Here is a 26,642-nt window from a genome sequence, read left to right as displayed (position 1 = left end):
AAAAACAGCCCTGTGACTACCTCCATAGATTACTCTTCCTGCTGCCAAGAAGAAGCTGTAATATACTCAGAGTTGACACAGAGCAGAGCACCTCAGATAAGATGTATTTGTCGCTGATAAAGACAGATTGCCCCAGCATTCATTCTCAACGTGGCTACAGCAAATACATCACCACGGTGCTGGCTCAGGAAGACAAAGGTTTCCATCCGCATCATTTGCTTGGCTATTATGAGCGGGACATTCTCATGATGTATAGCAGCAAAAAATCCAGCACAGCTGTTTTCTTGTAAAGGAGCACAGCAAAATACAGTGCATTCTCCTGGAAGGTAATGCATGGAGACAGCACTGAAGAAGCTCACCTGCTCCATCTACCATTTAGATGGCCAACCACTGAGCGCCTTATTGCCTTGCCACCAAGAGACAAGAGTTATAAAACTAATTCTTCAAGCATTCCATCTAAATATTGACAAAATATGACATTTGTTCTATTATATTCCATAGTCATAAACCTTCAAATAAGTAGTGAATTAACCAATAACTAATTTTGTTGCCATTGATCACATTATAATTATAATCTTACTTCATAAGATTGTTCGAAACTCCCCTCATTTTGTTGGTCATCGGGGGAATAAAAGTGGACACCGGCCCAAAGTGAACGAGCCACTCCCTCCCTACAGTGGAAACCTGGCCCATTTTTTTCCCCAATGTTATGTGGATGACAGCAGCAGCTGCACCACCTAAGCGAGATGGATTGAATTTTCATAACCAGCTCCCGAATTACTTTTTACCTTCAAAGATAATTTATGAGCCGCTTGGGTGCCTTGGAGAGACAATATGCTAGGCTGTAAAATTAACTGTAACTGGCTTGTAGGGTTATAATTAACACCGGGAGGGAGGCAGGGGCATGTGGCGTAATTGATGTTGAAAGCTGGAAAATAAAGGAGGAATGGCAGTGTTGTTAGTAAGCATGGTGCGTCAGAATCGACGTACAGCACTTGAAAGCTAATTACACATCAGATGCCAGTGTCTACTGACTGCTTAAAAATGACCCTTCTCTGAAACTAAATTATGCCATAACCAGCAATTAATGTCGCCTCCAAAACTTGGCTTGAAATCAATCTCCAAGAACACGGGATTGTTTTGTATTATTTATTTTTAATAGGTTCAAAATTCTGCGCTGATTATATACCATGTCTTTAAAGCGATCAGAGATCTGTATTTCTGATTTATAGCTCCAAATTAACTGCACAGTCATTGAATGAGATGATACAATTCTGGCGGTTTGTAGTCTCCGCTAGAACAAATGTAGTTCTTACTCATAACTGTTTAAATGTTTAACTAAATAACATAGTATGCATAAAGCTACAAGGCTCCCTCTAGTGGTGGCTACAGGCAGACAGAATATTATCAGCACCACAGCTTATCATAATCAAGCAGGCAGCAGTCCATGTCCTTTGTGAGCGAGGCGACTATTTAGTTGGGAGGGACAAATGACCTAATCAGCAATCACACAAAACAAGCCGGCAGAAGCAGCAGGACTTTCGCCATACTGGCCTGTACTTATCTAGCAAAACACCACGCATGCACCAGTATGGCATGCATGTTCCGAGTGCAATTTATTTTCTTTCGGAACTCATGGTTCACATGGTTGTAAATTTAGAAAATGGAGGGGGGGAGGGGGGCAATTAAAAAAAAAAAACATTTATTAATGTGAGTGGGGAAAAATGAATTTATAATAGCCACTTAGCTATAAGAAAGGGAGTAAAAATTCATAGGCCAAATTCATGATTGGAGGATGATCTGTACTGCAAATCTAAAGCAATGTGCAGTTCATACACATAAATAGGATTTTCAAAACCCCATCCACAGGTAACAGAAAGTTTAACACATCGAATGTTTATTAAGCTGCAGAAAAGCTGCTAGAAAAACTGAAATAAAATACCTATAAAGAAATCTAAAGGGTGCTATATGGCCCACATGACTCCAGTTGACCACTGAATACAACTAAGCTAGCAAAATAAAAAGCCTTATACAGTTACATTGACAGGAAAAGGAACGTTAGGGCTCTTAGCATGCAATAGGAAAACTAGAAAATTAGGAAAATGTTTGACTCTAAAAGTCAAAAATTGGCCAGTTCTTACAGGATTAATTATACTTTATAAATGACCTGATGCTGTGCTTTAACTTGTAACATTACTTATGGAACCAGATCATGGGCACCCCTGAGGATCTAAGGAAACATGGTTAAGCACAAATGACTGTAGCAGTGCCATCATGACAGTAAAAGCAGTAAATAATACTAAATGCTCAAATATACTAAATTTAGAATAAAGTAAGCAGAAATGAAGCATAGGGCTTCCGTCAAGATTACCTCTGTAAACTACAAAATCCATGGCCTCCTCCTGGGAACATTGTTGATTTAGATGAAGCTTAATGTCACTAAAATTAACAAGAATGCCCTTAGAGAATTCAGGGACTAAGGCGTCAATGTAATTATACATATGTTCTTAAATCCATTCACCAGGGAATTACAGCTAAAGGACCAAGAATGGAGAAATATGCCACAAGAGACTATGCAGGCGATTATTGAAGGTGCAATCTCTTTGAGTGAACACCTAAGGACAGAGATTAAACAGACCTTGACCTTATTTGAAGAAGACTGACATTCCACTTAAAGAATGGTAAAAGAGTGATACAATATCTGGAGCATTTACCCCTCCAAATGAGGAAGTAGAGCACATAACATTTTGATAGACTTAGTATTATTATTATTATATAATTGCCTTGTAGCCCCTTCATAGTTCTTAAAACAGGTTTTCCAGGACTTTGATATTGATGATCTGTCCTTTTGATAAACCATTAATATTGGGGGTGAAAGTCCAACTGCTGGCAACCTGCTGATCAGCTGACCAATGCCAGGAAGAGCTGTGTTCTCTTTACCAAGTACATTGCCCTATATTATGTAGCACATCTGTCTCATCCTGCGTCTCACCCCTATTCTCCTAAAACTGATAGTACCACCGCCAGCTCCTAGTTCTGTGTATGTCCCTACCCTGGGGTTCTAGAGAGAAGTGAGACACAGGAGGGCGTTTGATAAATGCAGGTGACCTGGAAAAAGGAACTGTTATGTAGCTGCAATTGGTTTTTATATTTACATTAGGGGACAATATTTCATATACCTCACAATGAGAAACAAATATCCTAAAATTCTTGTTTTATATTTTCTCCGCCTGCAGTGCCTCCAGTGGGGCGTTTTATCTACTGAATTGAACTGCAATGGGGGTAAAACATGTTCAAACTGCAGCCCTCCAGCTAATGCAAAACCCCAATTCCCATCATGACCGGACAGCTAAAGCTTTGGATTTGTCTGTCCAGGCATGATGGGAAGCGTAGTTTTGCAACAACTGGCGGGCCACAGTGTGCAGACCTATGGAGAAGAGTTATTGTCAGTAAGTTTTGCAGGTAGATTGTGGTAGAAACATTTTGTGTTTTTTTTTAAACACTGTAGAGTTAAACAGGCCTGTTATTAATAGGAAATAGTTTGCTTCATCTTACTTTGGATTTGGAAACATGATAAAACCATATAGTATGAATTGTAGTACCATAGAGAACAAGCTCAGGATATGTGGTTTCTCATCAGTAGTTTATCTGCATCAGTGATGATGATAGACAGACCTGCTCCTTTTATGACCTTCAACCTCCACTTTGCCATCTGACTTTGCCACCTTCTCCTGACCCCTGGTGACACTTCCAATCTTTCACCTGGGCTTTTTTGTAATTTGCAAAGCTTTCAGTAAGCCTAATTCAGCATCAGCACTCAACATTTCTGGAGCCACCATTGTCTTGTGTCTGACTCGGAGCCTTTTAAATGTCATGTGAATAACCAGAGCTAATTTATACACTTTGACTTTTGATAAAATGTTTCTGTATTTTGTAGGTGGTGCCTATACACTATTTCTAAGACTTGTCTAACATTCAAAACATCAGTTATGTATGGATTTCTCAGAATCGTTCAAAATGAGGCAATAATGTTCGTAAACCTGAGATTGTTGCAGTCTGGGAAAAGACTGTGCAGCTTATAGTCATGTTTGCCTCCACTGCTGTGCCTCCCCAACAACGAGGGGGCGCCTCACAGTTTGAGGAACATTGCTGTACAGTACACACCATTATACTAAATATGTGTCCTAAGCATCAGCTGAGGCTGGCATAGGGAAGAGTAGTCCAGACTATAGTACTGTATGTTGAGTATGGTAAAAAGTTCTGTGGAACCAGAAAATACTGTATCCTGAGGTCATTATCACTTAAGAGACCGCTTACTCTCTTTCACACCCTCTACTAATATTTTTTTTCCAATTTAGCACTATAATCAGTGGTGGGATTTCTTATCTCATGTGTTCTTATCAACCAGAATCCACATCATCTCTGTATGTTAATAATTCCTATCGTAAACCATAATCCCCCCCCCCCCTCTATCCGCAGGTTATGTTATTTTGCTTTTTAAATAAAAGTATGTATATAATCATTGCCACATTCCCCAGAAAATATCTATATCTGCGAATTATTAGTAAGAAAATATATATTTTTTTTTAATTTAACCTATACAGATATTTGTTTATACCAACATAGACCTGAAATCTGCTAACACCAACATCTGGAGCAAATTTCAATCCCTTATTTAATATGTTTACTTCTTTTGTACATCAGAAACTTCAACCGTACAAAGATTAAATATACCACTATTTTCCTCACATCTTTCTTGTTTGTTTCACCAGGCTTCCTATTTCTTCCCAACTGCCTTATTCTTCCAGAATGAGTTTCCCCTGTGTTTTATTTTCAGTCTGACACAGTGCTCTCTGCTGTCTCCTCTGTCCATGACAGGAACTGTCCAGAGCAGGAGAAGTTTTCTATGGCAATCTGCTACTGCTCTGGACAGTTCCTGTCATGGACAAATCTGTATAACTTTCCAACATCAGTTGATTTAAAAACTATTTTTTTCCAGAGTACCCCTTTAAATCTCTATTCCTTTGTTCCATAATAGGGACCACTAAACCTTGGAGGAAAACAACAATTAGGGTATGTGCACACTGAGGAAAACACGCGGGGGACTTGCATCGGATTCCACCTCTTGTCCCGGCGCAATCCTGCTTCACTCACCACCTGTGCCATAGACTCCATGAATGAAAGGGTTCCTTCTTCGGGCGAACGGCGGAATCTGTCTGACCATAGAATGGAGTCTATAGCACAGGCGGGGAGTGAAGCGGAAATCCGCTGCGAGTCCTCTGCATGTTATCCTCAGTGTGCACATACCCTTACTGTATTTTTGTCATGAAGAGGAAAAACCTTCATATATGCAGTATATCTGTAGTATAATAACTAGAGATGAGCGAACCGGGTTCGGGTTCGAGTCCATCCGAACCCGAACTTTTGGCATTTGATTAGCGGTGGCTGCTGAACTTGCATAAAGCTCTAAGGTTGTCTGGAAAACATGGATACAGCCAATGACTATATCCATGTTTTCCACATAGCCTTAGAGCTTTATCCAACTTCAGCAGCCACCGCTAATCAAATGCCGAAAGTTCGGGTTCGGATCGACTCGAGCATGCTCCAGGTTCGCTCATCTCTAATAATAACTGTACAGTTGGAATTTTCATCTACTGATGAATGGGACCACGAGGACAAATTATGCTCCAAGCTACAAACATATTCTTATGGCACATTGGGAGGAGCAGGTTATTAACCATTTTCTTGCTCAAAGTGAGGAATCTGGCCCTGTAGTATGAAAACATTGTATAGAGTACTGTCACTGTATAGGGAGGGGTACGAAACGTGTCTTGAATACTTGGCTTAAAGAACTAAGCAACAACAGGAACATTTGGTTCTCATATGAATACAGTCAAGATGATGCTAAGATTTAGTTATTTATAAGAATTTTTTTCTGCGGGTGGGAGGGGCGAGAACACTTGAATGGATACAGATGGATACCTTCACAGGGGCAGTTGTCAAACTGAATAAGGAATATCCTAAAGGGGCAGATGCAAACAATTTAAGGGAAAATAACAGCAGGTTGAGGGATCTAACATGCTGTTATGTTCCCATAGGGCAGGCATGTCCAAACTTTTTTCGAAGAGTGCCAAATTTGATGAAGTGAACATGTGCGAGGGCCGACCATTTTACATGCTACATGCTATATGCTTTATAACACAGGCAGATAATAGCAAGCTGGATACCTGGGGGGCCGTAAAAGTTCGGAACGCGGGCCGCAAATGGCCCTCCGGCCGGACTATGGACATGCCTGCCATAGGGTACAGAACGCTAAGGATGACGGCTGTATTATAACCTTAATGCTTAGTGCCACTTTTTGTTTTATCACTATTCAAACTAGGCAGTTTGCTGCACTGGGGGTGGTCCTACAGCCCTCACAAGCTCATATCTGCCCGACCAAGCTCATAAGAGCACATGATGGACAAAAAGTTGTGTTTAAGCTTGAAACTTTAGAGTTTCTTAAAAACAGCTATAGACTGTACATTTTTATGTAGAGAATTATGGGAAAATTTGATATTCTAAAAGTATGTTTATAAATATTTTTGCAGATGGTGTAATTTTTATTTTAATACTAACAGTGATTTTATTTGGGTTTTCTTTTTCTTTTCACCTAAGGAAGTTTTTCATTTCTGGAGAACGGCAACATTAGAAGGACTTTCTCGGCGTTATCATTGGCTGATATGTAGTTCTGGCTGCACTTTGAACTATACACATAACTATACACAAAAATGTAACCTTGTTTTTCCTACAGAAAGGATGACAAAATACCATACCATACTCTTGAGTCTACCTATGTAAGCCTAAGGCTATACAAAATACTGAGATGTACACATCCGATCTGTGTGTTGATTCTATGTACCTCCCCTTTAAACATTCTTAAACACTTATCTTCTCTCAATCTCCTTTGTTCTTGGCTAAACCTGTCCAGAGAACCTAATCTCTCTTGTCTGCTAAAAACTCTTTACCCACTTATCATTCTTTCATCAAGTTCTTGTGTTTTCAATACACTGGGACTAAAAAAACATCTTTGTCAAATAAGATGCAGGCCATGCAATCAACACTTGGATACCTTCAAGATCTGCATAGATGTAAAAAGAAGAAACACTGGAGTCTATGTAAATATATCTATAGACAAATACACACTGATCAACCATAACATTAAGACCACTTAATATTTTGTAGCTTCCACCAAAACTGTTCTGACACAGTTGTCCATAGTATCTGGCACCTAGAAGTTGGTCACATGAAGAAATTACCCATCTAAACTCTCAAACCTTTTGTCATGTTCCTTTGTCACCATTCCTAAACCATTTTTGCAGTGTGCCATCTTTTGCATTTGTCCCACATGTACACATACTGACGGCATATAATATTCCATGTGCTTAATATGAATGTAAATGCTTCTGAATAGGGATGGTCCGAACCTGCCGAGGTTCGGGTTCGTACGAACCCGAACTCTCGGCAATGATTCCCGCTGTCTGCCCGCTCCGTGGAGAGGGTGGATACAGCGGTAGGACCGCCTGGAAAACTGGGATACAGCCATAGCCATAGGCTGTATCCCAGTTTTCCAGGCGGTCCTCCCACTGTATCCACCCGCTGCGCGGAGCGGCCAGACAGCGGGAATCTGATGCCGAGCGTTCGAGTTCATACGAACCCGAACCTCGGCAGGTTCGGACCATCCTTACTTCTAAAGGTTGGCAGAACTGCTATCACTATAAAGTAGAAATTTGTCTACACATTTACACAAGAACAACACATTTCTCTACACAGTAAGTAATCCCACTAGGAATATAGTTTCTTGGTTGTATGAAATTATTTCATTTAAAGAGGGCATATGTTACGTTACCAGCTGTTGACCATCCTGCTGTTGTATATGTCCTTTCTGCAGGTTACAAAGCAGGCCAAGGAAGGGTCACATAGTCAGTTGGGCGATATGTCTGTCAGACTACTGTTATCTACTATAAACACACTGAGCATAATGAGGAAGTTATGGCCTGCTTCTTTTAACAAGTCTGCTTCAGCCTATTTATCCAACGTACTTCAAGTTGTAAAGAACGTTTTAACATAATGATGTGACATTAGATCCTTTGTGTAGTATCCAAGCACTGGCCAACCTCTGCATGTTTTCCCCTCTACAGAACATCCTTCAGTTATTTTAGCAACTTTGGAAAATTTGTTCTCATGACCTCAGAAACACATACCTGTAAGTCACAGGTGGACATACCACAAGATCTGACCAAACTGTGCAAATATGCTAGCTATGATTCACCTTTATTATAAGTGTATTTAGTAAAAAAATTTAAATTACATTTAAAGGGCTTGTCTCACAAATATTCATGCGTTCACTGAAACTTTTTTTTAATTAATCTGGAATCCTTCAAAAAAGCCCCTTATATTGCTATTGTCCTTAGAAGATAAGTATCTATTAGATCACCGCTCCACTGGTATAGTCTGCTATAGGGAGATTGTATCAGCAGATGAGTCACGGCAGGCATTAAAGCCCCTATTACACAGGGTGACTGGAGGAGCAAACGAGCGCTGCGAGTTCTGATTACTCGTCGTTCCCCACTCGCTGCCACCAGAGTGGGTGAGTGCAGGGGTATCGCAAAGAGGTGCAGGGGGGTTACCCAGGTGATCGCTAAATCGTCTGGGCAGCTCATAGAGGATGGCGGCAGTCTGCTGCCACCGCTCCTATTCCAGATCTCTGTTATCACAGTCGTTTGTCTTTCAATTTGTTGAAAGACAAACGACTGCAACGATCAGCCGACAACGTTCATGTCAGCTGATCATTGCCTTCTATTACACAGGAAGATTATCGTTCCGTGTAATAGGGCCTTAAGACTGAGCAGAAGCCATGGGCTGTCTTTACAATCAGTTGGCACATTAGATCCCAACTAGTCATCAAGGATGTTTAAATGCTTTGATTTATTGCTATTTATTGAGGCAGTTAAAGGGGTTGGCCATTTTATAGTAAAATAGTTCCGTGTACAGTATTAGTAACTGTACTCACTGCACTTACTGACAGCAGCTCCCTGTGTGCCTCATAGACCTAAAATCTGACTCCCCTCCTCCAGTCTGTGCTGTCCTGCTCTGAGGGAATCCTGTCCATAATATGGCTGACATCGAGGAGCATGTGACTATGCTCCGCCCCCCAGCATCCTCCATAGGCATATACAGGCTCAGTGGTGGAAACTGGGGGGGGGGGGCGGAGCATAGTCACATGTTCCTCCATGTCGTCCATCTTATGGACAGACTGGCCACAGAGCAGGACAGCACAGGAGGAGAGGAGTCTGATTTTAGGTCTATAGGGTAGACAAGGAGCTGCTGTCAGTACATGCAGTTAGTACACTTACTTATACTGTACACTGAACTATATTACTATAAAGTGGCCAACCCCTTTAAATCACTGATGATGGTCATTACCAGCAGGTGTAAAATCCATACAGCAGCCGGAACCTGCCAGGTATAGAGTGAGCCCGGTTTTCCATACTCACTTGATGCCCAACTGCCAAACATGGACGCCAGTTTACAGGAAGTCTTTCTGTGCATTTTATTTTAAATTACAGATCAAAGCATATACTGTGGAAAACTAGGAAAAATGTATAAGTTTAGAAGATAAATAATGTCATTAAGATGTGTTCACACGTCCAGCATCTGCAGCAGATTTGATGGTGAGTTCAGTTATTTAGATCGAATCCACACCATCTGCAGCAGATAAGCAGCAGATAAGCAGCAGATACGCAGCAGATTAGATCTAAATAACTGAACACAGCATCAAATCTGCACCATTAAATCTGCTGCAGATCTGCTGCGTATCTGCTGCATATACGGTGTGTGTGTTTGTACCCTAAGGGTGCGTTCACACGTACAGGATCCGCAGCAGATCTGCAGCAGATCCACAGCAGATTTAATGGTGCAGATATGATGCTGTGTTTAGTTATTTGGATGAAATCTGCTGCAGATCCGCAGCAGAAAATCAGCTGCAGATCCGGTAAGTGTGAACATACCCTAAGGGTGCGTTCACACCTACAGGATCTGCAGCAGATTTGATGCTGTGTTCAGTTATTTAAATGAAATCTGCTGCAGAAAATCAGCTGCAGATCCTGTAGATGTGAACGCACCATTAAGGAGTATTCTGATACTCTGTTCAGGTGCATGATGGGTAATAATTATTTGCTCTCTTATCTCTTTCAAGGCCATAGCTTCAATTTCAGATGCGTAATTCAAGCAAACACTCTGGGCTGGGAATAATCTGCACTTTTGAGAATGTTAAGATGTTAAGATAAATAGAAATGAGAACCCTTCTAATCAACAGGCTCATTTTTACAAGATAATGGTGACGGAGATTGATGTGTTCAGGATGCATCAGAATTCCATTTCATGATCATTCACGGACCATTACACTGTTGTAATATACAAATGTTTATTGGTCTGTTTTATGTGTGCCTAATGCATCACTTTCTATATTCTAATGTCTATATACAATATTAGATAAGGCTCTGCACTGGGGCCACATAGGCCACAATCAGACGACTCCTCATTATAGATACATATAGTACATACTGGCAGAGGCTGCTATGGGGCCTATGGAGAAAAGAGTCATACCCTCTTGTAGTTCTTGTGCAGAACTCAGATAAACATGGCTGCATTCTTCTAGTAACGGCAAAATTCTTATCCTCAGTTTGGGTGATTTTGCAGCTCAGCTTCACTGAAGTGAATGGAGCTGAATTGGAAGTGTGGTGCTATTTTGCAAGAAAGTAGCTGTGCTTTTTGTAATCCTGGATAACCCCTTTAACTTACAAAGGTGAAGACAACTAGGTCTAAAAGGTGCAAACAAGGAAAAAACAAGTCAGTTCAACTTGTGGGATATCAATGTGTCCACTTAGGAAGGAAAAGTGACTGTAAATCAATTTCAATTTGCACTGAAGAGGCAACAGCAGGACAACCCCCAAAAGTGGAATGGTTGGGTAGTAGTCACATTAACTTGTTTTATCCTTCCTGATTCTTCTTTCATTTTGCTAGTGCACTTAGCATAATTGATTGTATTAGGGAGTACCTGCAGCTCATTCAGATTGCGCAGATAGTCCAGCTTCTCCAGAATGGCACCTTCATAGATGCCATCAAAATAGATTTATGAATCTCCCAGTATTCTCAAGAGCATAGAGACCATAACTAATGTTGAGGGGACCTGTCAAACTGTTCAGGTTTGGCAAGGATCTCTGAACCCGAATGCTCATCATTTTATTCCTTGCATCTGCAGACGTTGGTGGCGACCCTAGGGAGTCCTGGAAAACATAAATATAGCCATAGGCCTATGGTGCTGATGTGGGCAGGGATAAGTGGTGCTGTGGACATGAAGGCCCGCCCAGGTGGCACAAACCACTAACAATAAGAAGCATTTTCCACTGGACCAAGCACCAAAAAATCTATTATAAAGTAAAGGTATGAAAACTGCAGAATTTAGGCTTTACAACTGTGTAGCAGAAAGGAGGTGACAGTATCACGTTAAAGGAAAAGTCCATTCAAAATAAAAAATCCAATGCAATGCAGGGGGTGGGGGGAACATAATAAAGAATGTATACTTACCAGTGCCCAAGTCCCTGCAGCGCAGCATCACTGGTTCTCTAGCAGCCACTCAAACTAATCCCCCCCCCCCCCCGCTTCCTGCTACGTTACAAGTCACGACTCTGGCTGATGGATTGTCCGCGCAGTACCTGACCTGGCTGATGGATTGTCCACGCAGTACCTGACCTGGCTGATGGATTGTCCACGCAGTACCTGACCAGGCTGATGGATTGTCCACTCAGCCAGTCAATGACTACAGCACTGTCCCATTCCAGTCAGTGACTGGCTGAGCGGGCAATCCATCCACTAGGTTGTGATGTTGCGGCAGTATGCAGGAGACCAGAGGGAATCCAAGAGTGGTGATGCAGAGCTGTGGGGGGTAGGGATGGTCCGAACCTGCCGAGGTTCGGGTTCGTATGAACCCGAACGCTAGGCATCAGATTCCCGCTGTCTCCGTGGAGCGGGCGGATATAGCGGGAGGAACGCCTGGAAAACTGGGATACAGCCTATGGCTATGGCTGTATCCCAGTTTTCCAGGCGGTCCTACCGCTGGATCCGCCCGCTGCACGGAGCAGGCAGACAGCGGGAATCATTACCGAGGGTTTGGGTTCGTACGAACCCGAACTGAACTCTGTTCGGACCATCCCTAGTGGGGGGCATGGAGATGGGTAGGTATGCATTCTATTATGTTCCCTCACCCAGTCTGTATTTTATTTAATTTTTTTAACAGACTTCTCCTTTAAAGAGGATGTCCAAGATTAGAGTCGTGGTTTAGAGTCCAGCTTTAAAAAAAAAATCTTAGAACAATTTAAAATTGAGTTTTGATATGAATTTTATAAGTTTTGCTTATCAATATATATTATGAGCAACATTCTAATAGGACACTGGCCCTATTAGATAAGGGTGGTCGAGGAAAAGTTGTCAGTAACTTTTAGGGTGCCTTCACACCTACCGGACTCGCTGCGGATCCAATCCCATTCATTTCTATAGAGCACATACTCGCAGCGGGATTGAAATCCCGCTTTGAGTATGTGTTTTAACCCCGTTGCCCGCTGCCCCGCCGCCTGTAGCCCTGCCGCCGAGATCATACATTGTCTGCTCTGGCGACGCGGCTGCATGTCAGCCTGACATGCAGCCGTGTCACCAGAGCAGGTAATGTATGATTCCAGAGGTGGGGTGGCGGGGCTGCAGGCGGCAGGGCTGCGGGCGACAGGGGGTTAAAGCACATACTCAAAGCGTGATGTCAATCCCGCTGCGAATATGTGCTCTATAGAAATTAATGGGACTGGATCCGCAGCGGATCTTGCTGCTAATTCGCAGCATGAGATCTGCTGCGGATCCGGTAGTTGTGAAGGCACCCTTAGGCAGTTTGTTTCTGAGCTGGTAAAGTCTATTGTGTGGGGGGAGATCTGTGCTGGTCTCTTCCTGGATGCTGGATGACTGTATATGAGCAGCAGTGTAATATGAAGATATCCTATGTAAGATAGAGGAGGAGAAGACATAAGTAGTGTAGCAGGAACCTCTGACCCCAATGTGGTGTTTTTCTTCAGTGTTTTAGGGCTGCAGCTGTGTGTGTGTGTGTGTGTGTGTGTGTGTGTGCTATGGCTGCAGCTGTGTGTGTGTGTGTGTGCTATGCCTGCAGCAGGCTGTGTGTATGCTATGGCTGCAGCAGGCTGTGTGTGTGTGTGTGTGTGTGTGTGTGTATATGCTATGGCTGCAGTATGCTGTGTGTGTGTATGCTATGGCTGCAGCAGGCTGTGTATGTGTGTGTGTGTGCATGTACTATGGCTGCAGTGTGTGTGTATGCTATGGCTGCTGTAGGCTGTGTGTGTATGTATGCTATGGCTGCAGCAGGCTGTGTATATGTACTATGGCTGTAGCAGGCTGTGTGTGTATGCTATGGCTGCAGCAGGCTGTGTGTGAGTGTGTGTGTGCACCCTATGGTGTGCCCCCTCTATATCACTATGCGTGACTCCCCTCTATATCACTATGGCTGAACTCTATATTACAGGGATCTGGCATTGTTAGCAGTGTTTCTGTGTGTAAGGTGAATATTTAGTTAGAAACATTGAAGATTGTCAGCAGGAAAAGACCACCTGCTCCTTCTAGTCTAGTTATGAGTAGTTCAGGACATGGAGGCTGGAGACTAGCTGCATCCACTGCACACACAGGAGAAGCTGCTTTCCTTATTCCCTCAGAAATCGCCCCAGGATCATGTAGGACATTATGGAGAAGCTGCTGAGCCAGTGTGATAATAACTCCCCTGGTATATGACTGGCCATTTATGAAGGAGCAGGAGTCGGAGTCGGTCCTGCTAAAATTTAGGAGTCTGAGTCGGAGCTGCGGCTTACCGACTCCACAGCCCTGCTTTCTTTCAGAAACAGCGCCACTCTAGTACTTAGTTTGGGTGTGGTATTGCAGCTTACTTTCATTGAACTTAATGGAGCTAAGTTGTAAAACCACACACAACCAATGGCAATGGTAGAGCTGTTGAGGGAGGAAAGCTATGTTTTGTTTTTTTTCCTTTTAAATCCTGGATAAATCCTTTAACCCTGCAGAAATGTGGAAGTTTTAGATCAGGCAGCTTTAATAAACAACGCTATGTTAGAATCCTGTCATGACGCTTGTGATCCTAGTCAGTGGTTTATTTACAGGCCTTCATAAATTACACATGTATTCTGCTGACAGCGTAGTCAACTCTAAGGAGTTATTATCTAATCGCTGTCACTTGTATAGCCATCATTTCCAATAATATCATTCTAGTAGACAATCCCTGATAACGTCTTTTCAGTTGTCATCTTTAAAAAAGCTCAAATATAGATCTCCATTTAGAGTGTAGAGTCATAACATTACTATGTAGATTAAATTTCATTCTTATTCTTCAGCATCAGTCTTACCTCTTTCTCCATTCAAGCCGCAGGTCCTGGCGCTCTACTAGTAATGGCATGATACACCGTAGTATTTTATACTTGTCTTCCCCAGTCCAGGAGTCTTTTTCAAGCTCTTCTAGCACTAGGCTGGTCTGTGCAGCAATTAAATAAAGGGGGAAAGAAGGGGAAACACGTAAAATTAATAAAAAGCTCATAGGCAAATGAGGACAGTAAATCAATATATTTTCATTATTACTATTGCATGTTTGCCATTTAATCAATACGGGAAATGATGACTGAAAATGGCCACCATATATTTGGACTTTAGTCAATATATGCATCACATAAAACAAGCCATAAAATAGTATGTTTTAACTCTTTTGTAACCAAAGTTACTTAAGAAATAGACACACTATTTTATATAAATTATAATGATGAATAAATTATAATATAAATTAGTTATTTTTATAATCCGATACATAAAAACCTAGTTAAAATAATTATTATTCCATCACTTTTTAAAAGGTATTCCGGCCCTAGGCTAAAAATTAATGTTTTGCTGAGTCCCTCAAAAAAAATTTTAATAAAAAAAAAAAACTCCCCCTGTTGCCCTAAAAAATGCCATTTAATGTGCGAGATCAATATTGTGATTTTTTTTCTGAACCAAAAAGGTTTAGTTATTCGGCATGTGGGTATCGCAAACACATTTGTTTATTTATTTATGATTAACATGTTTTTATTTGACAAATGGGAAAAGGAGGAATAATTCTTATGATTTTTTAAATATTTTCCAAAACATTATTTACATTCCTTTTTACACTTTTTTTTAAAGTTTCCCATTCGATTGCTTAAACACATCAAATCCCCCTGTACATGCTGTGATCACTATTGATCCTGGCATTTAGATGGTTAACCTGTGGGGATGGGACCACTATCTATTCAGTGACCGCTCAGCTGCCACCAAAACATGTATGGGTGGTCACTAGAGGATTAAATGAGAAGCCATTAAATGAAAAACACTGCATTGCAGCATAAAAAATCTATACCATCTATGAAACATGTTGACAGTAGTATCATGGTTTGGGCTTGATTTTTTGCATGTGGGCTGTGAGCTTAAAGCGACTCTGTAAGCACAATATGCCCTCCCCAAACTGCTTGTACCGTCAGATATCTGCTTTTAATCCAAGATCTGTGATGGGGTCCGTTTGGCAGATGATGCAATTATTGTAAAAAAAAAACAACAACAACTTTTAAACTTGCAGCCCTGTGCCAAACTGGCTTGGTCTGGAGTGTCTGTGCATTAGGCTGGCACAACCTCTCCGTAACTCCTCCCCGCCCTCCTCATCATTAGGAATACTCCAGGCAAGTTTGCTACTATTCATCACCTGTGTGAACACTGCACATGAGTTGGATAGGCACCTGTGCAGTGTTCAGACAAGTGAGGAATAGGAGAAATGCTGCCAAGGGGCATTCCTAATGAAGAGGGCGGGGAGGAGGGACAGAGAGGTGGTGCAAGGTTAGAGCATAGATACTCTAGGCCACGCCAATTTGACACAGGGCTGCAAGTTTAAAAGTTGTTTTTTAGGACAATAACTGCATCACCTGCCGAATGGACCCCCTGCCGAATGAACCCTTGGATTAAAAACAGCCATCTGAAAGTGGTTTGGGGAGGGCAGATTGTGGGTACGGAGTCATTTTAATCTCTAGAAAAGAGGAGTCTTGCAGGAACACAAAGGTCCAAAGCACATGTTACTCTACCAAAGAACGGTTAAAGAAGAATAGAGTTAAAGGTACTCTGGTAATTAAAAATGTTATAAAACAAAAAACTTCCCCTGCTGCCGTCACCTTGGCAGTGACAGTCTGCTGAGCCAATCGCTGAATGAGACAGGACAGGGTTGCCACTAGAGATTGGCTGAGCAGGCTGTCACTGCCGAGACATCACAGGAGGACACCGTGGAGTGTCATGAGTTAAGAATAAGATGCGTTTTATATAAGGGTAGCACTATATCAAAAGATTTTTGGTCCAGAATACTACTTTAAAGTTTTGGAATTCAATTCAAAGCCCTGAAATCTGAAGCTGTTTTGTATGGAGGAATGGTGTACACTTTTCTCCAAGCTGATGTGCTGGAGGTTTAACAATTAGAAGAAACCATTAGGTGCAGTTAATGCTGCAAATGGGGCTTATGTTTCAGACACTGATAGCAGAGGTTCACATACTTTTGCCATTCAGATATCAGTCCATTTTCTTGACAAAATCCAATATTTTGGTTGGTTGGTTTGTTTGATTCTCTCGATCTACTTTGGGAACTTCAGTGAACATCTGATGTAGTTTTAGGCCAAATTTATGCAGAAATACAGAGTATTCTGCTTTTTTACTTTCACAATACTTTTCAGCTATATTGAAAGACATCATTTTAGGAGCTAGCTTATACCATAATGGCATATATACATTGGCACAGGGGTACAGTCTATTGTATATTGATTTTAGCAGGGTCTCCACTCAGGAGCACAGAGGGAGGACCAAACGGTGATTCCGCATCTACGATGTTTCTATGCATTTATGAGAGGAATGCTTTAAAGTTAATGTACCATCAGTACATTCGCTTTAAGTTCTGCACAAGGATAGAACAACGCTGGTGCGGGGAAGCTGGTGCAGTGGGTTTTTTTTGAACTGCAGCCCAGTTCCTGCTTATGGCGCTGTTCTATTCCCGGGCACCAGCCAGGGGTGAAGCACTGAAGGCACGTTGGCCCGCCCCCAGTGGGAGGATACCCCCGCGCCTCTATAAGGTGGCTCCATTAGAATAAATGGAACTGCATCATAGAGGGGCGAGGGTTTTATCCCACTGGGGGAGGGCTGGCCTGTCCGCAGTGCTTCGCCCCTGGTCGGTGCCCGGAAAAAGAACGGCACTGTATGCGGGAATCGCCTGCATTTCTGTATTGTATTGATGGTACATTCGGTTGTAAATAATGATGTCTATAATTATCAAAATATGGCAGAATTTTCACCTCAAAAAAGTTGCGTGAACATACCCTCAGACAAGAAATATATAATAAGGTTGGGTCAGTGTTGGTAGTGTAACATTTTGAGCAAAGGAGAAACAGTTCAGCAATTTTCAAGAATATAGGGTTTTCTATAGGAAAAGGAGGAACATAGATCCACAAAATCAAGGACATAAAAAACTGCAGGAAAAATCCAATAGTTAAGAGGTTCCATATAAACAGAAGTTTGAGTGAATATAAAGGTATAAGATACATGCACTTGAATTAAATCACAGAAACAAGGAGAGAATATTGAGCCATTACTGCCAGAAAAACAGCTAGCTATCTTTGCGGAATCAATAATGGCTACAGATTTTGTCAGCGGCACACAAAAATAATATACTATACGAAGTTTTAATATATTGGATAATATAAAGTCATTTTATGATTAGTGATACTGGTTAAATCGGCCAATATTTCATCTTTAAGAGGCATCCGCTGGATGATCTCAATGTTCCTCCATGTTTTATTACTGTGAGATAATGTGCCATACCTGTCAAAGTGGATGAAATGAGTTACTGAGGAAAATCCAGAAACCTACGCCTCAGCTGTTATCATCAGACACAATACCTGACAAGGATTACCTACTAGTATTCACTTCCTGTGATCTTTATAAATCACTCTTTCTTTGGTCATTGTATAGCATCATGATGGTTTCCACAGAACTGCAGTTTTCCATTCTACTTGCCCCGGGAAACCCTCCGGAACAGCTGATCAATAGCTAAAGTGGTACTAAATGGCAGAGTATATCAAACCTAATTTTACTTTACTATGCTATAAAAGTAAAAACATACCATGGTTTGAGCTATGCCAATCTATTTATACATGGCAATGAATTAAGGACTAAAATAACCTAAGAGAAAAAGTTTTTTCTAGCGTCTTTTTTGACCCCACTTAACCCATCAGAACCAAGACAGTTTTGGCATTCAATAATTTTCCTTTCTCACATCCCGAGCATCATAGCTTTTCTAGTTTATTCTAACATGACTGTATAAGGTCTTGTACTGGATTTGGGCATATAGTAGACAAAAATCAGAAGATGAAATACATTGGATTTTCTTTTTTTTTTTTTACATTTAATTAAACACACACACACACACACACTATGGGGGAGATTTATCAAAGGGTGTAAAATTTAGACTGGTGCAAACTGGCCACAGCAACCAATCACAGTTCCTCTTTCCTTTCAGCACTGCCTTAAGCTGAGCTGTGATTGGTTGCTGTGGGTAGTTTGCACCAGTCTAAAATGTACACCCTTTGATAATTCTCCCCCTATATGTCCCCTAGCACCTGGAAATACTATAGGACAGCATTAAGTGCCTACAGTCAACTTTGGTTTGCCTTCTCGTACACAGGGATAACCTGTGACACTTATGGAGCTCATATATCTCCATAGTAACCCCTCCTCTATGCTGCAAACAGCATTAATCATGGTACTGAGACATCAAACAGCAAAGTTCAGAGATTTCTATGAATAGCAGCTGCACTCCTGCAGCTCGCTACTGATCTCTCTCATTCACATGAGGAGGGGGGCAGAGGGTCAGGCTCAAGAATCATCAGAATCACAACTAAGAGTCACTTGAATTCTATTTACCAAACAGCACTTTTTTTTACCATTTGGGATAGTAGCTTCTCTGACCTGCAATTATAATATTTTGCCCTTCTATAGGATATCACACTCTCTTAAAAGATCAGTTTCAAGAAAAATGTACTTAAATCTTTCCAAAAACAGTGCCACATCTGTCTACTAATACTTATACAGTATTTACACCTACCTAAGACTGATTCTTCCCCCACAACCTCATATTCACCCAACTGACCAAGCCCCATTTACTGTATGCTATCCCAGCCTCATATTAACACCACTAGGGATTAGCATTTACACCTGTTTGAAGTCCCTACCCATTTGACTACTTAAGGAAAAGTGTACAGCGTCAAAGGGGAAAACAGTAAAATTTCACCCAAAACCACAAAATGGAATAAAAACATAATTTTTTTTAATATTGCACACAATTCATGTATAGGCTCAGCTGCAGCACCTCATATGACCTGAGGACACTGTTACTATATTAATTAAAAAAAAAAAGTCAAATACATACATGGTGGATATGTGTGTCTATCCATCAAAATCAAATTTTTTATCCACTGTAAGTAAATAGCAAGGGTCTCTACTAAATGATAGCATTCATAGACCTTAAAACAGGTTGGAACTCATTTTTTTTAATTATTATAATATAAACTATACCATTTATTTGCCAAAAATCTGAATAAAAAAACTGTCTATGTCGCTGGTGGCTACTAGATTACGATCTTTAAACTTTGGGATTTCAGGAACAGGTAGGACAAATAAAGATAACCCTCAAAGAGTGAGGAAAAAAAGTTAGTAGGTGTGCAAACAGAATGTCACAGAGCCTTGGCGGCAGTCTAAGGAGTTTACGTATCACTTCAGAAGCGTATTATACAAAATGTTATGAGCCTTGATGACAGGTACTAGTTCTCTGACCGATGCTTCCCCTAAGGGTTGACTGAAGCCTTCACCTACTATTCTGAGCTAATGGAGGTATTTTACAGTCAGGGGCTAGAGGTCAACAGAGTGGATAACAAACACTTCTCTAAGTTGTGGTTTGCACAGCCTTATCAGGCCTTAGCGTTATAAGGGCATGTGTGCTATTTGCAATGTTTGTACAATGCCAACACTTTCTTTCAATTGTTTCCTGTGTGAGATGGACTTGCCCTGGTGACCTGATGTTTAAAGACAAGGTTAACAGGGCAGCATCAGAGGTCAACAGGATGTGTCCTTAAGAAATTGTATTTTCTTAATAAAGATGGCCTTACTGGTTCAGACTGAAAATATCAGGAGTTGTAATGTGTAGAAATAAACAATTTAACATAACAGCACCTCTAGCGTTACAGTACACAACACAGAGTACTTGATGCAAAGTTTGTAAGAAAACTGTAGAAAATTCTAAAATTCTAATAAAATTAATTATTGTGACCGCTAGTTTAAAAGTAGGGGTGATCAGTTTTTATCAACAGGTGAGATAGACATTTTTTTTTTACTGTAAAGAGAGAGGGTAGTTTTAATAACTTGGGTCCCAGTGGTAATTCTTCCTTATATTGGTTGCTGGAGCCTTGGGATCACTACCAAAGGAATATTTCAGGAAAAAGTGATATTCTGTGTTATGCCCAGTGCAGGAAATGAGGAGGCAGTGTAAGACTCCAGGAACACCAAAAGCAGATGCAATGAACCGCCCCTTCAGGCCCTCTACCAGGCAAAACATAATGGATTTTTCTTTTTTTCCAAGTGTTCCTTTAAAATGAAACTTTAAACCAAATGGTTAAAAACAGCAAGTACATAAATTTAAAAAAATGTGGCTAAATTTTCTTATCTTTATAGGCCACATATTCCTGTTATAACCCATGTACAACCCCTCAGACCCATTTGTACCTTATACACGGGATTTGAGGTCTTTTAGTATCAAAGTATAAAAGTGTACTAAAGCAAATATTTTCTGCGTTCCGAAAGGTTGCCATTTTGGCTACTAAAGTCCGGATTAGTGCACCATTAATGTATTTACAGAGTATAAAACTATGCAAGCATAAATCATTATAGATATTACTACACACATGCATATAAATATTCTCATATTTCTCAAAGTAAGTATCACATAAAATAATAGCATTGTAAAGGTGAGGCGGGGATGAGAAGTGTTGTTTATAGAAGCCAGCTGCTTAGACTTTGGCGCCCGGTGTTATTAAACTTGCTATTTTATGCTTACGCAGTCTCCCCTCCCTTCAGCTGCCCCCACTGGCACAGGTACAGCTGAAACCTTAAATCCAATGCAAAGATTCTGTAAGTGATTAATTGTTTGAGACACGGCTGACCATATGGAACAGAGAAGGCATCAAGTAATTCATACTTCTGTAAGCGCTGCTTGGCCCCTGTTGCTTTTAATGCACAGGAAGAGTGCTGGCGAAACCTAGACCGGGTGTCTTGCCCCTGACAGCCCATTAAGAAATCTCGAAGCACCTCTCTCAAGTTCTGCTCTTGCGTTCTCAATGGCAGCCCTAATAAAACAGAAGCAAATCTTTCCAGCAAGTCTTAAATCTTTCACGTACAGTACATTAGCAGCGGATTGCTAAAACAAGTGCCTTTTTTGGTTTGATAGGAAATCGGGACTTCATTCCCCTTGACTACTTGCTAAAAAACAAGTTGTATGAACCATATCTTGAGCATAGGTGCCTTTTGTGAATACATACAAAGCTTCTCTCCAAGGCCTCTTTCTCTGTCTCACCTCTAGAGAATCTACTGACCCTACACCACAATGTATGCGGTACAAGACCATTATCGCGTTTATTAATAAAATCTGCATAATAGCAAATGTGTGCATGGAAAAAAAATGAGCTACTGCTACAATTAGACAATTGTCTATGCTTCCTAAATAGAAAGTGTAATAGTGATATATCTAAGGAGATCTACATATATACATCTACTGCACAATGCATACTGATGGAATGGTTCATTTAGCTCCTTAAAGTTGATTTGTCATCAGACAATGTAGCTATATGGGGGATAGGCCTACTCTCCAATTAGCCAAAATGACATAAGGAAATATTGTTCCATTTGGTTAATAGAAGTGATTACACCATACACCAATGTACTTAAGAGTAGAGCAGGTACTAAGAGCCCTAGAAGATGGGTCAATGTGCAATGTAAATGGGCACAAATATCGTATTACAAGGCTCATCTATATGTGCATTGCCACACAATCAATCCTAGGATCATTTCTATGGTCCTTTGTTTCCATCATTTGTCGGCCACACATGTCCTATTACATAAGGATATGTGTGGCTGACAATGGTTTTTATTATCCTTTTATAAAAAAAAGCGATCAGCCAACACACCATTTTTTTATTTATTGGATGATCACTGGCCTTAAAGTGATACTGTCAACCCTCTTACTGTTGCTTCACTTCATCGTTGGACAGTGTCATCTAGGTGGTGCTTCATGGTAGAAAGATACTAGTCCTCAAAGTATACCTAAATTCCAAGTAGGTTTAATAAAATGTATAAAAGTACATATAAACCATTGGGCCGATATGGTAGGATAAAATCAATACATAAACAGAGTGGACAAAAATATGAAAACAATGAACCCCCCATGTGTTGTAAATAACATAAACATGAATGGCGATGTGAGTAGATGCTAATTATCAGTCTCTGGTTATACAGTATGTTATGGAAAAGAGTACACATGGGAGTTCATGCGATACTGGTATTGTCTCCGGGTGGGGAGAGGGCCCAACTGCCATGAAGCTCCGCCTAGCTGACACTGTCCACCAATGAGATAAGGCGATTTTAGAGCAGAAAGACGACACAGACACGTGTCATACAGGTATATATCAAATGTGCAGCATCTAAGCTTGTGGATAGTGCGGAGAACAACACATCGAAAAAGGGGGGTGGGGTGACAATATCACTTTAATGCACAGGTATGACAGCAGCTTGTTAAACTAATAATCACAACATTTAACAAGACCCTAGGATCTGGAGCTTGAAGAATGAAAAAGGTTTAGAAGAAATTGACTTTTAATGGAAAGGGTGTCAGTGTATCCATGCTCATGTCCACCCACTTTACAAGAAACTACATCACAGCTACATCCTCTTTAAAGGAGCTTTTTTCGGCGTTTGGTAGGAGCATTGTGAAGGGGAAAATCTGGACAGGCTTCCTGCCCTCGTTCTTGGGATCAATGTGGGTCCCAAAGGTCAGACCCTTCAATCATATAGATATGTCATCACTTCTCATATTAATCATTAGAAACTTGTTTTTGTTTTTTTTGTTGTTTTTTTTTGGGGGGGGGGGGGGGGGAATACCATTAAAAGAAGTAGCTAAAATAAACACACACCATTCAGATTTGCAGTTTTGCTCTGTGTTAATTTACTGTGAAATGCGTATTTATATATGTATTTATTGTCTTGGATTTCTGGTGGTCCCAGTGGCTCCTCTTACGCAGCCCAAAAGTTACATTCTTGAACAGGTACACTCAAATACTATCTGTAGGGATGTGGGTAAGTGATTGGGGCTCCACTATTAACAACATAAAAAAAGTAAATTTTGTGGGACAGTGACCTTATATATGTCTATGCGTATAAAGCAGTGATGGCTAACCTTGACACTCCAGCTGTTGCAAAACTACAATTCCCATCATGCCTGGACAACCAAAGATATGGCTTTGGCTGCCCAAGCATGATGGGAGTTGTAGTTTTGCTACAGCTGGAGTGTCAAGGTTAGCCATCACTGGTATAAAGTATCCCTCACCACTTTATAGATGTAAATTACAGCAAAAGTAATGAAATATTACATTTTTATTGGCCAATAAAGGTATCACTCCTAAAATACTTTGATCACAAGTATTTACCATGATATAAGTCAGACATACAAACACTGCACACCTCAACCTTTATAAATTGTAGGTTTTGTCCTGTAAGCTGTATGGTCATATTGACCTAACCAAGTGTACTGTCATGATAATATTTAGTAGTTGTGGCACATTCAGGCTATGTTCCCACAACATACTAAAGATCGCAAAGAATGGCCGTTGTTGTTAAACAACGGTTGGAAATAATGTTCACAAACATTATTTCCGGGCGTTGTTTAACAACGGACGTTCTTTGTGATCTTCACTACGTTGTGGGAACATAGCCCTAAGGTTTTTTTTTGTTTTTTTTTTACACACAGTGCCTAACATTTCTTCGCAGACTGGTACTGTGTCAAGTCCAAATGATCAATAATTCCATTGGAGGGTAATTTGTTTGGACGTGTCTGCGGTGCAAGGTTACAACTCCAGAAAAGTGAGTGTTGGAGCCATGTGGAGTAAAACAGTGAACTTACTTGGCATCTTAGAGTCTGCGGGTGAATGCAAGGTTAACCTTTTACCACAAGTAATCTATCCTGTAACCCCCCTCTACAGGACCCTTAACACCAGGCATTCTGGAGCAGTCACGTCTTACGGACTGAGTTATATGAAGTGAAAATAAAAAATATGGAAGGGGGAAAGGCTGGAATGGGAAAACGAAAGATAAATCGGCTAGCAAGAGAAGCCAGATGACAGGATGGTGCCCGGGTTGTGAATATGTTTGGAAACATAGTAAAGGCGAGGAGAGAACACGGCTTTTGTTTGCTGCCCTACAGCCTGTCTTTATCCCAGCGGCTGCCTGCTTGGGTGAACATATGTTTTCTGAACAAGAAGTGGAGCAGAAAGTGCTCTTTGTTATTCATTCTTTTGTGGATCCCTCCTGCCCTTGTCCATGTTTAGGTCGGCTCTAAACACAACTTTGTAGCAGACACTTAAATTCTGAAGAGCTGACATGGTATCCCATGCATCAGTGGGAAATTACTATTGATGGAGGCGGCTGAGTTAGTGTATACAATTATGGTTCACAGCATTTGTGCTTCTTAATTAGTTGAAAAAAAAAGTAAAAAAAAAAAAAAGACACAATAGTTATTTAAGATAAGCTAAGTGTTACTAACCACAGTTATTCTGCATAATGTTAAGTGTTTCAGAATACAGACCTAAAAAAGAAAACTAAGAATATTACTCATAAATATGGTATTTACAGTAAGATACACCAGTTATTCAAAAAGATCGAATGAAACTGTGGTATCACATAAAAAAAACTAAAAAAAAACAAACAAAAAAAAAAAACTATCAAAACTTGGTCAGTCATCAACATCAATTATCAGTATAGATCTAATAAAACTAATACTGAATCTAGATGAAAAATAATCTGTTCTATCAAAGCTAAATAAGCAATGCATTATTTATATAGGGCTAATAAAACAGAGGAGTCTACACAATAAAGAATAATCTATCAACCTACCTGTCTCATATCTATGCCTCTATTATCTATAATATAGCTCTCTGCATCTATTTCATATACTGTATATTTGTCTATGTATGTGATTATCTAATAATCCCAGTGACTTTATCACATATGAAGGCACCATCATTTAGCCTGACATTACAATATGCAGTCTCACGTACAAATACAAAAAATTTAGTTGCATAAAATATAAACTTGCATGCACCTAACACCTCTAGAGAGAGAACCCAAATTAAATCCCACTTATCAATAAGTTTATTTTTAATTCCTATGTATACAGCTAAAAATGTCCAAAGTGAAATTTAACAAAAATTTGTAAAGTGGGTCTGAATAGCAGTAAATGTGAGAAAATGAAACCACTTTCAACTGATGGATGAACATGATGGATGAACATGAGTATTGTCTGTTGTTTGAAGTAAAAAACGGTAGAAAAACACAAAAATATGCTCTTTTTGTGACTAGGTGACAATAAGATATCTGGGCCTGTTAAAGCTTGTTGCCTTCATGGCTTCTTTTCATTGTATTTGAGTGCACATTAAGGAAAACAATGGGTGGGCATTTGCATTGTAACCATGTGCAGGGGTTAGGCATGTGACCTCTAAGACTGCTGTACTTGTGAAGCTCGGAAAAGTTCTTGACAATATAAACAAGAATTACTGCTGTTCCAAAAGAGCACAGACAATTAAAGACAATGCCAAGCGCTTGTTGAACAGCTGTTGGAGGTTCCTTCTGACCTCAAGAAGTGGTTGCACTTTTGCGCACTGGGAGTTGGAACATTTCTGGTTCCATTCAATTTTTTGAGAAACGTTTCACTTTGTGTTAGCAGTTTATGACCTTGTTTATGTCCTGGAGACCATCTCTATTAGGAATCAATGCAAAAGAAGTCTGATAACATTATGACCAGCTGTTAGTAAATATATCATTCTCCTGACACCTCTATAATACAAAGAACCACACCAGTCAGTGGGTTGTAGCTTGAAGTAGATGTTTTGACCCTTTATTCTGTACATGCATTCATTTTATAATTATACCCACAGTCAAGGAGCTGGTAAAAAGACGGACATATTGAAAATGTTACATGACTTACCAAATGCTAGAGTGATGATATGTCTAGGGCCTGTATACATTGTTATGTGACTTATGCTAAGCTCTCTACTGATAAAATTTCAAACTGTCCTGCAGTCCTATGCAGATTATCATAATTTCTGGACGGCTGGATGATCAACTTGATTTAAAAATAA

At 40.5% G+C, this 26,642-nt stretch overlaps 1 protein-coding gene across 1 annotated transcript in view; it reads right to left on the bottom strand.

Annotated features, from left to right (window-relative positions):
* Positions 1 to 26,642, bottom strand: part of FTO (FTO alpha-ketoglutarate dependent dioxygenase) — a 199,595-nt gene that overhangs the window by 107,823 nt on the left and 65,130 nt on the right. The window contains exon 8 of the mRNA XM_069968450.1: positions 14,505 to 14,629. Coding sequence (XP_069824551.1) covers positions 14,505 to 14,629 — 125 coding nt within the window. The remainder of the gene's footprint in view (positions 1 to 14,504; positions 14,630 to 26,642) is intronic.

This window comes from Dendropsophus ebraccatus, chromosome 4 (genome assembly GCF_027789765.1).
Source record: "Dendropsophus ebraccatus isolate aDenEbr1 chromosome 4, aDenEbr1.pat, whole genome shotgun sequence".
Classification (NCBI taxonomy): Eukaryota; Metazoa; Chordata; class Amphibia; order Anura; family Hylidae; genus Dendropsophus; species Dendropsophus ebraccatus.
Note: the sequence above shows the minus strand (reverse complement) of the source record. Positions and strands in the feature narration are given on the sequence as shown.